The 13,208-nt window shown below is 44.1% G+C and overlaps 1 protein-coding gene across 3 annotated transcripts; it reads left to right on the top strand.

The window, feature by feature from the left end:
• The first annotated feature begins 96 nt into the window (after nt 1–96).
• On the top strand, nt 97–10,464 carry LOC123993053 (G-protein coupled receptor 4-like). 3 transcript variants are annotated; one of them, XM_046294807.1, is made up of 2 exons: nt 97–782; nt 8,411–10,464. In XM_046294807.1, exon 2 carries the CDS (start codon nt 8,440–8,442, stop codon nt 9,442–9,444), a length of 1,005 nt encoding a protein of 334 aa, XP_046150763.1. In that variant the 5' UTR covers nt 97–782; nt 8,411–8,439; the 3' UTR covers nt 9,445–10,464. The 3 variants fall into 3 exon arrangements, with proteins under 3 accessions (XP_046150763.1, XP_046150764.1, XP_046150765.1); XM_046294808.1 differs by lacking the exon at nt 97–782 and adding an exon at nt 790–1,005; XM_046294809.1 differs by lacking the exon at nt 97–782 and adding an exon at nt 7,322–8,165.
• Nucleotides 10,465–13,208: the final 2,744 nt, after the last annotated feature.

Here is a 13,208-nt window from a genome sequence, read left to right as displayed (position 1 = left end):
TTAGGGACGACCTGGCCCGTGTCGAATCATTTCGGCATTTTCACTGGCGCTTTCAGTCCGCTTGACGTGTTGTAGATATCAAAGATCGTTATCATCCATTGTATTATTGACTCACAATGCCTGCATGTCTGGAGAATCTGCTGTTTCTGTTAGCTCTCTTTTGTCTCTTGTTAGTTTCGTTGTGGTCTCTTGTGGAGGAAACTACCATTGTGGTCAGCCTGACTGCCAGTCAAGTTGAACGTTTCAGTAAGAATGCTCCATCTGGAGGTGCTGGGGGAGTTAGTGTGTGTGACAGGGGGCTCTAGCTGAGTCTCTCCCCGCCCTAAAGTCATTACTTTTAAGATGCACGTGTATTCTGAAAGGAAACTCCCACCCTCTTGCCCTAAACATCCCTCTTCTCTTCCCCTCTCGTGGCTGACTTATTCTCTCTCCGTGTCTCCTCTCGTGCATTGGCTGTCTGTCTGAAGTCTTGACTTCAGTGAGTGGACTGACTGCTAATGGTCCGCATTTCCCCGTCACAGAGGACGTGTACTGGGTTGAAAAACATCAGCCTGTCGGTTGTCTTCTCTCATCAGAGTGCTTCTGACTGGAGTGGTCGCAGCTTTCTTCCTGTCGCCATGTGGGACTCTCACGGTCTGGCAGTACCTCAAATGTTCTGAAGCCTCCCCTCAGGCTGACTGAATGGAAATCTCCTGTGCATGAGGGTTACGGAAGGAGACAGAAGTTCTTGCCCCACTGTGGAGAACCGTTGTTGACAACAAGCGAAGTCCCACAACTGGCAGGTGAGGGCTTCTAAAAACGGTGTTCGAGGACTCAGAAGTGATTTAAAAGTGTAGCTGAAGGAATGATAAAGCTTTTGTCAACAGTCTTCCTCTCTGATGGAGTTAAGACATTCACTAAAAGTTAGTGCACAGAGTATCGCTGTATGTTTTGGAAGATGAGACATTCTCTCAAGTTGATCGGTGAGTCCTTCAGGTCTCAGTTCAAATCGCCTCACAGATGCAGGTGCGTGCTTTTTAAATATTCTACCTAAAGATTGCGCTGACAAGTTTAATTTGAATTCGGTCCTAAAATAACTGCCCCCCTGTCCCAACACGCCCTTTTCCCTGTTTCTCTGGCCCCAGGATGACAGTGGTAAAAAGAAGGATGACTAGCCCGTAGCCGTGTGTCAGCCTTACTAAACGATTAGACTAAAGAGGCCTGGGAATGTAGCCAGTGACTGGTTCAATGATCGAAGACATGCTAATTGCTCCCACAGGTGCTTATAGGGCGAAACAGAGGGTGGATTCTGAGAACTGTGGAAATGTGGAGGAGAACAGTCTTCTGATTTGAGAAAGAAGAGGACTTTTTCTCAAGATGTAAACGAGTTGTGCTTCGAGACCGTTGGGACACGAGGCTGACTGTAACCTGGGGAGGGGCTGACATTTCGCTGTCACTGGATGTCTGAGAGTCCACACCTGTTGTGTGTTTGGTGAAGAGAACGTTAGCATACTGCTGGATGGATGTAATGAACTGAAACCCTCATTAGAAACGTCTTTAGAGGGCTAGGAAGGGTGGCTTCAGTGGGTAGATATTACGTGTCGTGTCTGTTAAATGTACTCTTCTAGGCGCTAAGCAAGGTTCATTTGACATTGAGAGAATAGGGACAATACAAGGAGGAAAGTACACCCACAATCTCAGGGAGTTATCCAAGACGGTGTTAAAATGTGACATGTAGCAGACCGAGACACCTGTGGGAGAGAATGCAAGGACAGGTACCACGTATAGTTGCAGACTCCTTATGAAGGGTTGCCCGCTACACCAATATTCACAATGCTTTATTAATGAGACAGGTCAGATAGCTTTTAAAAAATAAATAAGTACATTCTCCAGGTCAAACTTGAGACATAACCAAAGCTTGCCTGAGAAAGTAGACCTCCGGTGTTCTTCAGTAATGTACTGGAATGTACAAGTTTGGACAGACATTCTGCGAGCATTTCTTTTCTAATGAAAGAGGAAATGGAACTGTGTTCGAGTGAAGGGTAACCACAATAGCACAGGTATCACGAACACACGCACAGCGGTCACAGTGTTACAGTATCATGCACTATGTGTCCGCAATATGAATGTGTTTTAGGAGTCGTCGAAACATTAGTGATCCTTGTTACTACGAGGGGAATACCAGAGTTACTCACACCTCAAGCTGTTGGCAAAAGGTTCAACAACGCAATGACTATCCCACCAATGTCTCTGAAACTAGAAGATGTTTTTAGATTCCACAGTGATTACTGTGGGCCAAATATTTTGACTAGTCAGTGCTCTAGTACAGGGTTTTCCAAGATTAGTCCTGGGGCCCCCTCTGGGTTTCTTCCCCCCCAGCACTACACAGTTGATTCAACTAATCAAAGCTTGATGATGAGTTGGTTATTTGAGTTAGCTGTGTGGCGGGTGGGAAAAAAACAAAACGTGCCCCCAGGGGGGGGGGGGGGGGGCAGGACCGGGTTTGGGAAACCCTGTAGATTACACCAGCCTAGCAGAACGTTCTGGTTATTGATTTACACAAGTTGTCTTTCAGGTCTGTAGTCTTTCAGCAAACCAAAATAATACAGTTCTCAGGTTGCCCCTATTCACGAGGGTTTAGACTACCGTGGTAAAAATGAAAACATCACATAGTCAATGCTCAGTCTTAGCGGGTACATAATGAACGACTAATCCCACCTCATGGACCATTGGTCAGGCAGGCTCTTTTTATTTAGCATGTTATGTCTCAGTCATCCACATGGTGAGAGCTTAGATTAATGACACATCTGTGGATCACCCATAGAATGACCTTTTAGATCAAGACCACGAGGAATAAACCAGGGAATAGGATTGAGTGCTTTATCAGGCTAGATAAACACTAATTCTATACTGTGGAGTACCTTTACATCACATTTCATGCCAATTTAGTGAGACTGCCAACTTCCGTAACACATGCACTGCTACTTACACCCATTGGCCTACCCACACCCACACCCACACCCACACCCACAAATGCACACCAACACACCCATACTTACACGTGTACACTCTTAGAAAAAAGGTTTCCAAAAGGGTTCTTTGGCTGTCCCAATAGGAGAAACCTTTTTGGTTCCAGGTAGAACCCCTTGGGGATCCATGTAGAACCCTTTCCATGTAGACCCCTAAAGGTGGTTCTAGCTGGAACTAAAAGGGTTCTCCAAAAGGGTCCTCCTATGAGGCCAGCCGAACAACTCTTTTATGTTCTAGAGAGCACCATTTTCCGCCTAGCGTTTAGGATCTTAATTTGATCACCCTGTAACAGTATACCTTTTTGGAAATGCAGGAAATGCTCAACTTGTAGTGTATTTGAGGTTTAAGACAGCTTCTGAAGTTTGGAATGTCCACTTTCAAATTTCAGACTTGATTTTCTCGCAAGAAAAATGTATCAACCCCTACAAGAATGCCCATGAATTAAAATCCACATGGTACGTAGAATGTATGCACACATGACTGTAAGTCGCTTTGGATAAAAGCGTCTGCTAAATGGCATATATTATTATTATATTATAAGTCACATTTTCTGTTGCTGCAGGAATATTTTCCTGCTTTAGCAAACTGGGTCAAATTAAGATCATACATACTGTACATTGCCTGGCACCCGCTCACACAACACACACGCACTCTGCTCTACTTCCAAATGGCATCTCAATTCGTGAGGCTGGATAAGAAATCTTCCTCCCTATCATCCACTTATACCATTTAAGGGTCTTCTGTTTCTACACACTGACAACAACAAAGCCCGAGTAGGAGGTGGATAGAACATAGCAACATAATCTACTCAGCCTCATAAATAAAAAAAAACAGATTTCCTGTCTTATCTTTCATAACTCATTCTTTCTCCAATGAGCTCGAACCAAACTACTCCTCAATACCAATCAACACCTTTTAGTGCAATCAACAGCAAAATAAATTATACCTTGTATTACTCCACCGGAGACCTGAAAAGGTAATTATGTGATTGTGATACTAATAATCTAAATGCACGGTGGTGTAGGTGGTATTGAAAGGAATATAGATATCCATCAGATTGTTGCTACCGTTGTTTCCCAGAGTCTAATTGGGATTTAGATTTAAATGATGATCTCGGTTCCATATGACAGTCGGACTTGCCTGTCTATTTCATGAGCAAGCTAGGACAGAAGCTTAGATCTGATTATCAGTGTGTAGTACCAGTCCCAATGTCATCACCAAGTTACAGATTTCTTCCTGCTATCATCACAACAACCCATATGAACTCTATAGAACTACTGTATGTCCGTCCTTACATTAGAGTAAAGGATTTAAACGAGTGTTAAACCTATGAACTGTCCTGCTGTCAGTCTTATTGCCTCCAAATATCTAGTTCATCCAATCATAGAGTCTGGCTCTGGCACATCGGACGTCACAATGAAGTGCAAATGCTCTCCCACTAATCACAACCTGTGCTGTAGCAGATAGTCAGCCAGTTTGAAATCATGCAGAGCAATATCCATGGCATATTTAGATGCAATTACTGGACAGCGGCATTAACATAAGGTCATATAAACCCGTTAGGAGGTGGGAGCCAATATTTCCATGACACATTTTTGTCCAATCATAAGGTCCTGAACCCTATGACAGTAACTGCTATCATACACTGAGGGGGTCAGAAAAGATGAGTCACAAAGCCTGAAATTGGTGAAACTTTTCACACGAAAGGGTTAAATGTGGGGAGATAGTGTAGTTTCATAGGAAATATGGAGTTAGCGAGTTGCATTGAAATAAGGCTCAAATCAATATTTTTTTAAACATTTTTTTTAATTTCACCTTTATTTAACCAGGTAGACCAGTTGAGAACAAGTTTTCATTTACAACTGTGGCCTAGCCAAGATAAAGCAAAGCAATGCGACACAAACAACACAGAGTTACACATGGAATAAACAAACAGTCAATAACACAATAGAAGAGTCTATATACAGTGTGTACAAATGAAGTAAGATTAGGGAGGTAAGGCAATAAATAAGCCATAGTGGCGAAATAATTACAGTTCAGCAATTAAACACGGGAGTGATAGATGTGCAGAAGATGAACATGCAAGTAGAGATACTGGGGTGCAAAGGAGCAAAAAAAAAATATGGGGATGAGGTAGTTGGGTGGGCTATTTACAGATGGGCTATGTACAGGTGCAATGATCTGTTAGCTGCTCTGACAGCTGATGCTTAAAGTTAGTGAGGGAGATATGAATCTACAGCTTCAGTGATTTTTGCAATTTGTTCCAGTCATTGGCAGCGGAGAACTGGAAGGAAAGGTGGCCAAAGTAGGAGTTGGCTTTGGGGGTGACCAGTGAAATATACCTTCTAGAGTGCGTGCTATGGTTGGGTGCTGCTATGGTGACCAGTGAGCTGAGATAAGGCAAGGCTTTACCTAGCAAAGACGTATAGATGACCTGGAGTCAGTGGGTTTGGCGACGAATATGAAGCGAGGGCCAGCCAACGAGAGCATACAGGTAGCAGTGGTGGGTAGAATATGGGGCTTTGGTGACAAAATGGATGGCACTGTGATAGACTGCATACAATTTGCTGAGTAGAGTGTTGGAGGCTATTTTGTAAATGACACGACAAGATGAGGGCAAAGGACGTTTGACTGCTATGCCATCTTGGTCATGATCTGTTGTTTGGCAGCATGAGTGAAGGATGCTTTGTTGCGAAATAGGCAGCTGATTCTAGATTTAATTTTGGATTGGAGATAATTCATGTGAGTCTGGAAGGACAGTTTACAGTCTAACCAGACACCTAGATATTTATAGTTGTCCACATATTCTAAGTCAGAACCGTCCAGAGTAGTGCTGTTAGATGGGTGGGCAGGTGCGGGCAGCGATTGGTGGAAGAGCATGCATTTAGTTTTACATGCATTTAAGAGCAGTTGGAGGCCACAGAAGGAGTGTTGTATGGCATTGAAGCTCGTCGGGAGGTTTGTTCCCCAGAAGTATACAGAATGGTGTTGTCTGTGTAGAGGTGGATCAGAGAATCACCAGCAGCAAGAGCGACATTATTAATGTATACAGAGAAAAGAGTTGGCCCAAGAATTGAACCCTGTGGCACCCCCATAGAGACTGCCAGAGGTACGAACAACAGGCCCTCCAATTTGACACACTGAACTCTGTCTGAGACGTAGTTGGTGAACCAGGCGAGGCAGTCATTTGACAAACCACGGCTGTTGAGTCTGCCAATAAGAATGCGGTGATTGACAGAGTCGAAAGCCTTGGCCAGGTCGATGAATACTGCTGCATAGTATTGTCTTTTATTGATGGCGGTTATGATATCGTTTAGAACCTTGAGCGTGGCTGAGGTGCACCCATGACCAGCTTGGAAACCAGATTGCATAGCGGAGAAGGTACGGTGGGATTTGAAATGGTCGGTGAACTGTTTGTTAACTTGGCTTTCGAAGGCCTTGGAAAGGCAGGGTAGAATAGATATAGGTCTGTAGCAGTTTGGGTCTAGAGTGTCTCCCCCTTTGAATAGGGGGATGACCGCGGCAGCTTTCCAATCTTTGGGGATCTCAGACGATACGAAAGAGAGGTTGAACAGGCTAGTAATACGGGTTGCAATAATTGCGGGGGATAATTTTAGAAAGAGAGGGTCCAGATTGTCTATCCCTGCTGATTTGTAGGGGTCCAGATTTTACAGCTCTTTCAGAACATCAGCTACCTGGATTTGGGTGCAGGATAAATGGGGGAGGCTTGGGCAAGTTGCTGTCAGGGATGCAGAGCTGTTGACCGGGGTAGGGGTAGCCAGGTGGAAAGCATGGCCAGCCGCAGAAAAATGCTTTTTGAAATTCTCAATTATCGCAGATTTTTCGGTGGTGACAGTGTATCCTAGCCTCAGTGCAGCGGGCAGCTGGGAGGAGGTGCTCTTATTCTCCATGGACTTTACAGTGTCCCATAGCTTTTTGGAGTTTGAAGCTACAGGATTCAAATTTCTGTTTGAAAAAGCTAGCCTTTGCTTTCCTAACTGCCTGTATATGCATATTGGTTCCAAACTTCCCTTAAAAGCTGCAGATCGCAGGGGCTATTTGATGCTTATGCTGTATGCCACAGGATGTTTTTGTGCTGTTCAAGGGTAGTCAGGTCTGGAGTGAACCAAGGGCTATTATATCTGTTCCTTGTTCTACATTTTTTGAATGGGGCATGCTTATTTAAGATGGCGAGGAAAGCACTTTTAAAGAATAACCAGACATCCTTTACTGACGGAATGAGGTCAATATCCTTCCAGGATACCCGGGTCACGTCGATTAGAAAGGCCTGCTCGCTGAAGTGTTTAAGGGAGCGTTTGACAGTGATGAGGGGTGGTCGTTTGACCGCGGATCCATTACGGACGCAGGCAATGAGGCAGTGCTCGCTGAGATCCTGGTTGAAGACAGCAGAGGTGTATTTATAGGGCAGGTTGGTCAAAATGATATCTATGACGGTGCACGTGTTTAGGGTTGTACCTGGTAGGTTCCATGATAATTTGTGTGAGATTGAGGGCATCAGGCTTAGATATCCATGAGACTATTACTAAACCTCAGAGACCCACTCTTGAAGGGTAGACTCATATTTTTCATCCAGAGCCCATTACGAAGCTAAAATAGTATGTTACAGTTTTGACTGTGTGAGAGTGAATAGTCAAAAGTGTCTTTTTGACACATTAATGATTTTGCTAACGAAATGGGGTTGGAGAAAAGTATGATGAGCTGGATATTGTGAGTAAGAGGATGTTATCTTTTGAGGGATGAGTTCAACTGTGTTCAATGGATATGTTATACAGTATTGTGTGTTTATTTTTGTGTCTCTATAGTATACCTTATTGCCTGTATTGATGTGGGTTATCATTCCATGTACTGTGTCTGGTAATTTGGATGTAATATCCTGTGCAGTATATTGAGATGTGAGATTTACAACAGTCAGAATGACAACCACATTAATATTGAACAAGTAAAGAGGTATGCTTAGATAAAACATCCCAATCACAGACGGCTGTGATGTAGCCTGGATTTTGAACCAGGTACTGCAGTGATGCTTCTTGTTCTGAGATGTGGTGTCTTAGACCACTGCACCACTCGGGAGCCCCTTAACTTCCAATCACGCTGTAAAGTTGAACTTCTGCGACGTGGATTGAATAGAGCCCTATGTGAGTAACTTTCTGATAAATTAGACTATGGGAAGTTCAAGGAAAGAGAGACTAGTCTGTCTCATTCATGAGTCATGGCCTTGTAAAAGAGACTAAATATGAATTTCCTGATTAAATAAAGGGGGGAAAAATGCATAGATGTGATAATCAAGCTATTCTGATCAGGGTTCATACATCACAAGCGATTCAAACTGTATTTTATTTTACACTAATTACATACAAAATGTACTTGTTTGTCTTTTCAGGAACTACTCCAGTTTGGACCTAAACAAAGATGGAGAAACAGATGGATAAAACAAACTTTACTTGCGTGACAATCTCTCAAAGCCCTATCAGTGACTTCCTGATGGGCATCTACATCCTGGCCTTCATCCTGGGCTTGGCCTTTAACCTCTTGACCCTTGGCCCCATCGTCCAGCAGATCCGCAGCCAGAACGTCCTTGGGGTATTCCTGCTCAACCTGTCCCTGTCTGACATACTCTATATCCTCACCATGCCTCTCTGGATCAACTACTACCACCAGGACCACCACTGGAGCCTGGGCAGCCTCTCATGCAGCGTGGCTGGCTTCTTCTACTACTCCAACATGTACCTTAGCATCTACCTGCTGTGCTGCATCTCTGTGGACCGCTGCCTGGCCGTCACCTACCCCCTGAGGACCAAGGCCTTCCGCAGCATACGCTACGCCTGGGTGTTGTGTCTGGTTGTGTGCGTGGCTGTCATGTCCGCACACGGCCTGGTGCTGTTCAAGGACAACCTGCAGGACGCCCACGACGACACGCAGGACCGCTGCTACGAGACCTACCCCATGCCAAAGCCCGTGGCCCTGTTCAACCTGCTGCGGGTGGGCATCGGCTTCCTGCTGCCCCTGCTGGTGCTGGGGCTCTGTTACTGGAGAATCCTGGGCCAGGTGAGGCAGAGCGAGGGGCTGGGGGAGCAGGTTAAGAGGAAGGTACGGCTGCTCTCCTTCGGGGTGATGGGGATCTTCTCTGTGTGCTTCGCCCCCTACCACCTCCTCCTGCTGACCCGTTCACTGGCCTACTACTATATGGGCGAACAGAGGTACTGTGAGTTTGAGGAGATCATGCACTTCCCCTTCTCGTGCACGCTGGCCCTGTCCAGCCTCAACAGTGTGGTGGACCCAGTGCTGTATGTGCTGATCAGTAACGGGGTGAGGGAGGACATGAGACTGTGCTGCTGTGGGAATAGAAACAGTCAAAGGGAGAGAGACAGTTCCGTCATCGCAGTAACATGGAAGACACATACAAACATGATCTGATTACATACAGTGTTTGTGTGCAGGGTTGGGTGGGTTACTTTCTAAATGTAATCAATTACAGTTACTAGTTACCTGTCTAAAATTGTAATCAGTTACGTAACTTTTGAATTACCCAAACTCCCTTTGTTACTTTTGGATTACTTTCCCTTTGAGGCATTAGAAGAAGACGAAAAGGATCCATCAAACGCATTTGTTGTGTCTTCATAGTGATCCCTGGCTCGCTCAGGTGGAACAAACGGATGGTTTTTCAATACTGAATTGAATACCATTGAGAAAACATCATCCTTTCTGAATTTAAAAATAATCTAAGAAGTAATCATCTAGTTTTTCAAAAGTATCTGTAATCTGATTACAATATTCTTGCTGGTAACGTAACTGGATACAGTTTGTTTTTATTGTAATCAGATTACATGTAACTGTGAGCGTGTCTGTTGTGTTTATGCCCTTCCTTTACAGCAGTAAATCCCTTCCGTGCACATTGTAAAAAAAAAGGACAGCAGGTTTGGCTGTGGGACTTCAATAACATGTTCTTTCATATCAACCCACTTCCATGGACAATCAGTCAATCAGGTTGTCCTTAAAATGTTCAAAGAAAAGGACTGCAGCCTTTGTGTAGTTTTTCTAATATCCTGCTTGGTGATGAGGATGGATATTCATTCATATGCATCATGTTCTTTTTAATTGGAGATTTCTCTTAATGCCTGTCCTCATTGGTATGGAAAATCCTTTCAAAGGCTGTCTGTTCTGGCTTTATGTTACAGGGTCGTTCCGCTTGAAGGACCCTTGTATCTCTTCTGGTCTGCCAGAGGTTTTTGTTGATATACGCTTGGTTTACAAATGAACCTTTTATATTCTAATTTGCCTGCTTTGTGGACCGACAAATGAGAACATTGTTCAATTTCGTATTTATCCTAAACAAAATCTATGTAGTAAACAATGCTGGTGTTGAAATCCCAGAAAATACAGTGCGGGACAATGAAGACATGTTGACAATGTCCATCCAATAAACAAAAAAGGAAGCTACCCACATTTGCATATGTGTTTCTTATGTTTACACGTACAATTCCATTATGGGTTCAATCAGTTCCTCTCTCAGTCCCTCAAGGTAAAATACAAAAAGAGAACAAACATACAGTACTGGAAAATAATTCACTTCCTCATCAACTGAGTCAGTACATCTTTTTTTTAAACCCATGTTCTGAACATGAGAGATCACTGTAGGCCACCGCTTTAACGAAGGAGTGTGTTGTGGCTGTGGGGATGGGACATTGTCCCTCTGTCCCCAGGTTGGCGCTAGGGTAGGGTATTTGTAGGGCTCATGGTTCCCATCCTAGTGGTGGTCCCTATGGTCCTTACGGTCTGGATAAGAGCGCTCTGGCGCTGATGAGGAAAGCTGAACCGAAAAAACTCTGGAGACTCCGTGGCTCACGGAGAGCACGGCTCCAATCCGCCTCACTGACAGCTAACATACTACAAAATACAGCAAACGGATATGCAATTAAAACGGACACGCAGTCCGTAATCTCGAGCTGGTAACACAGATGGCCCCACACGCCAATAATTAAAACGGCTATGTTGCTGCAGTTACAGAGAGGGATGGGCGTTTTCTTCTGAGCTTGCGTTGCGAGTCCCCACACATGGTTGTCTCTCTCTGATAATCCGTCTGTGTGTGTGTAGGGACGACTTGAGTGGTGTTTAAATGTGAGGGACAAAGAGAGCTAGGTGGAAGGGAGAGATATAGAGAGATACTGGAAAAGAGAGAGAGAAAATAGAGAGGGGGGGGGGAATAGGGGAAGACAGGAAAGGACAGAGACGGGGAAGGGAAAGTAGACCGGAGAAACAGAATGAGAGCGAAGGTAAAAGTAGAGAAAGTGTGAGGAAAGATTGAGACATTTACCATCTGATATCCATCAATCTGTCAGATAAACTAAACATAAGAAGATTCCACTGCTGGTCCCGGAGAAGCTGAGATCCTTCCTTCTTTTACCCCCCCCCCCCCCCCCCTCTGAGCTTACAATGACCTTTTTCCCCAGAGGAACGCCAACATCACTCTTTCTGGCAGCTGCTCGACTCCTTTTCTGATGCATCACAAAAATACACATTCCTCCACTGACTGAGGATGATTAGCCGTAAAGCCACGTAGAGCTCACCAGTCGCCATACTGCAATGCCTTTGTAATCAACCTGTCTAATCAGAAGCATTGAGTGTTTCACGACTCATTGATGAGCATCATGATATCATCCACTGCTTTCAAACTGTTTATTTGAGTATCGCTGCCAAACAAGGTCATTTCAGTCCTGCTTGATTCCTTGGAGGAACGCCGTCATAAGCTAATATCAGTAGGTCGCTATGAGGCAAATCCAATAACCAGTGGTGAGAAGGAAAGTTTATCATTAAATAATTTACTCCAAACCAATATAACAGTGTTTGCATGAATGACGCTGAGATGGTCCTAATTTATTGGAAGTGAAGTTTGTTCTATCTGCTCAGCGCTGATAAGGGCTGAGAAGAGAAGATCTTTAACTAAATCTGACAGGAATGGTCGGGTTCCAGACACAGTCCAGACTGCATTGATTTTGGAACACAATCGGGCCACCACATTCTTTGTCACCAAACAGAGGGTTCAATTATCGCTTCTCAGTGGCAATCATTTTTGTGACCTTCTCAGCTCTGACAGTGGAGTAAGTTAAAGAGGGACAGTGTTGGACTATGTGTGGAATGGTGTTGAATGATTCCCATTATAGCATGCGGCTCGTCAATAAAGCTCCCACGGTGCCCCGTCGATATGGTAGCAGGCTGAGTGGTTGGCATTTTACTGGTGGGAACAGTAGGCGTTTGATGTGAATGCTTGCTCTGATTCTGAGCTGCTCACTGGGACTAAACCCTTGAAATGAGACGCACAGATTTATCTGTCATATTGAATTGTTTCATGAGGGCTGGGGACAGCCTGTTTACAGAAGGAAACACCCCTCTCCTAGAGATAAGGTACTTTCACAGAGCAAAAAAATGTAATTTCCAGTGTAATTTCCTCTCTTAACTTCACTGAATCACTATTGGTCTGTCTCAGTGCCCGAGCTTTGTTGGACATGATGCCAAGGGAAGATATGCAGACAGTGTTAGTTTTGGAGACTGTGAACATTCTGCAGAAATAGAACTAATTCAAGGTAGCAAACTAGGTCCTATTTCTTAAAAAGCCACGGGTGTGTTCCGTTGTCTGCTTGCTCTGTTTGTGAAGCTGCTTCCGGGAAGCAACTCATAAATTATGTATGATCCATTAGTGAGTTTCGTTTGCAAACACAACATGTCATTCTAGGATCTTTATAAATGTAGCCCCTCAATGAAAACCAATCTCCTCTGTCTGAGGGTCCTTGATATTTCTCATCAAATTATGGATCAATATTAGATTGCCTAAACCCTTATTTCGACGTGTAACATTTGTGAAAGCAATGTGCTAAACTATGTATCAACTGTAGCAATAGTATGTTATTTTTTAGTCAATGAATGCAGCTCTCTAGCACCCAGGCACAAATGGCCGAGATGAATGGAGTTTTGAACACGTGACATGTAAAATGCTGCAAATAAATGCACATGTGACTTTACCCCATTGATGCAGACCGTATCTCGGTTACCCAGACGTAAAATTATCTTGCGAAAGTTTGTCATGTCCTCTTCTACTTCTGGGGGAATGCCTTTAACAGTTGTGATGACCTTTTTGCAAAAGAAGGAAGTGAAGTCTCTTCCCTGGAAAATGGAAACTTCCCTTC

Source organism: Oncorhynchus gorbuscha, linkage group LG13 (genome assembly GCF_021184085.1).
Source record: "Oncorhynchus gorbuscha isolate QuinsamMale2020 ecotype Even-year linkage group LG13, OgorEven_v1.0, whole genome shotgun sequence".
Taxonomy (NCBI): Eukaryota; Metazoa; Chordata; class Actinopteri; order Salmoniformes; family Salmonidae; genus Oncorhynchus; species Oncorhynchus gorbuscha.
Note: the sequence above shows the minus strand (reverse complement) of the source record. Positions and strands in the feature narration are given on the sequence as shown.

What these genes read in the sequence shown, in the direction of transcription:
- LOC123993053 (XM_046294807.1), top strand. Translation starts at nt 8,440, where the DNA reads ATGGAGAAACAGATGGATAAAACAAACTTTACTTGCGTGACAATCTCT.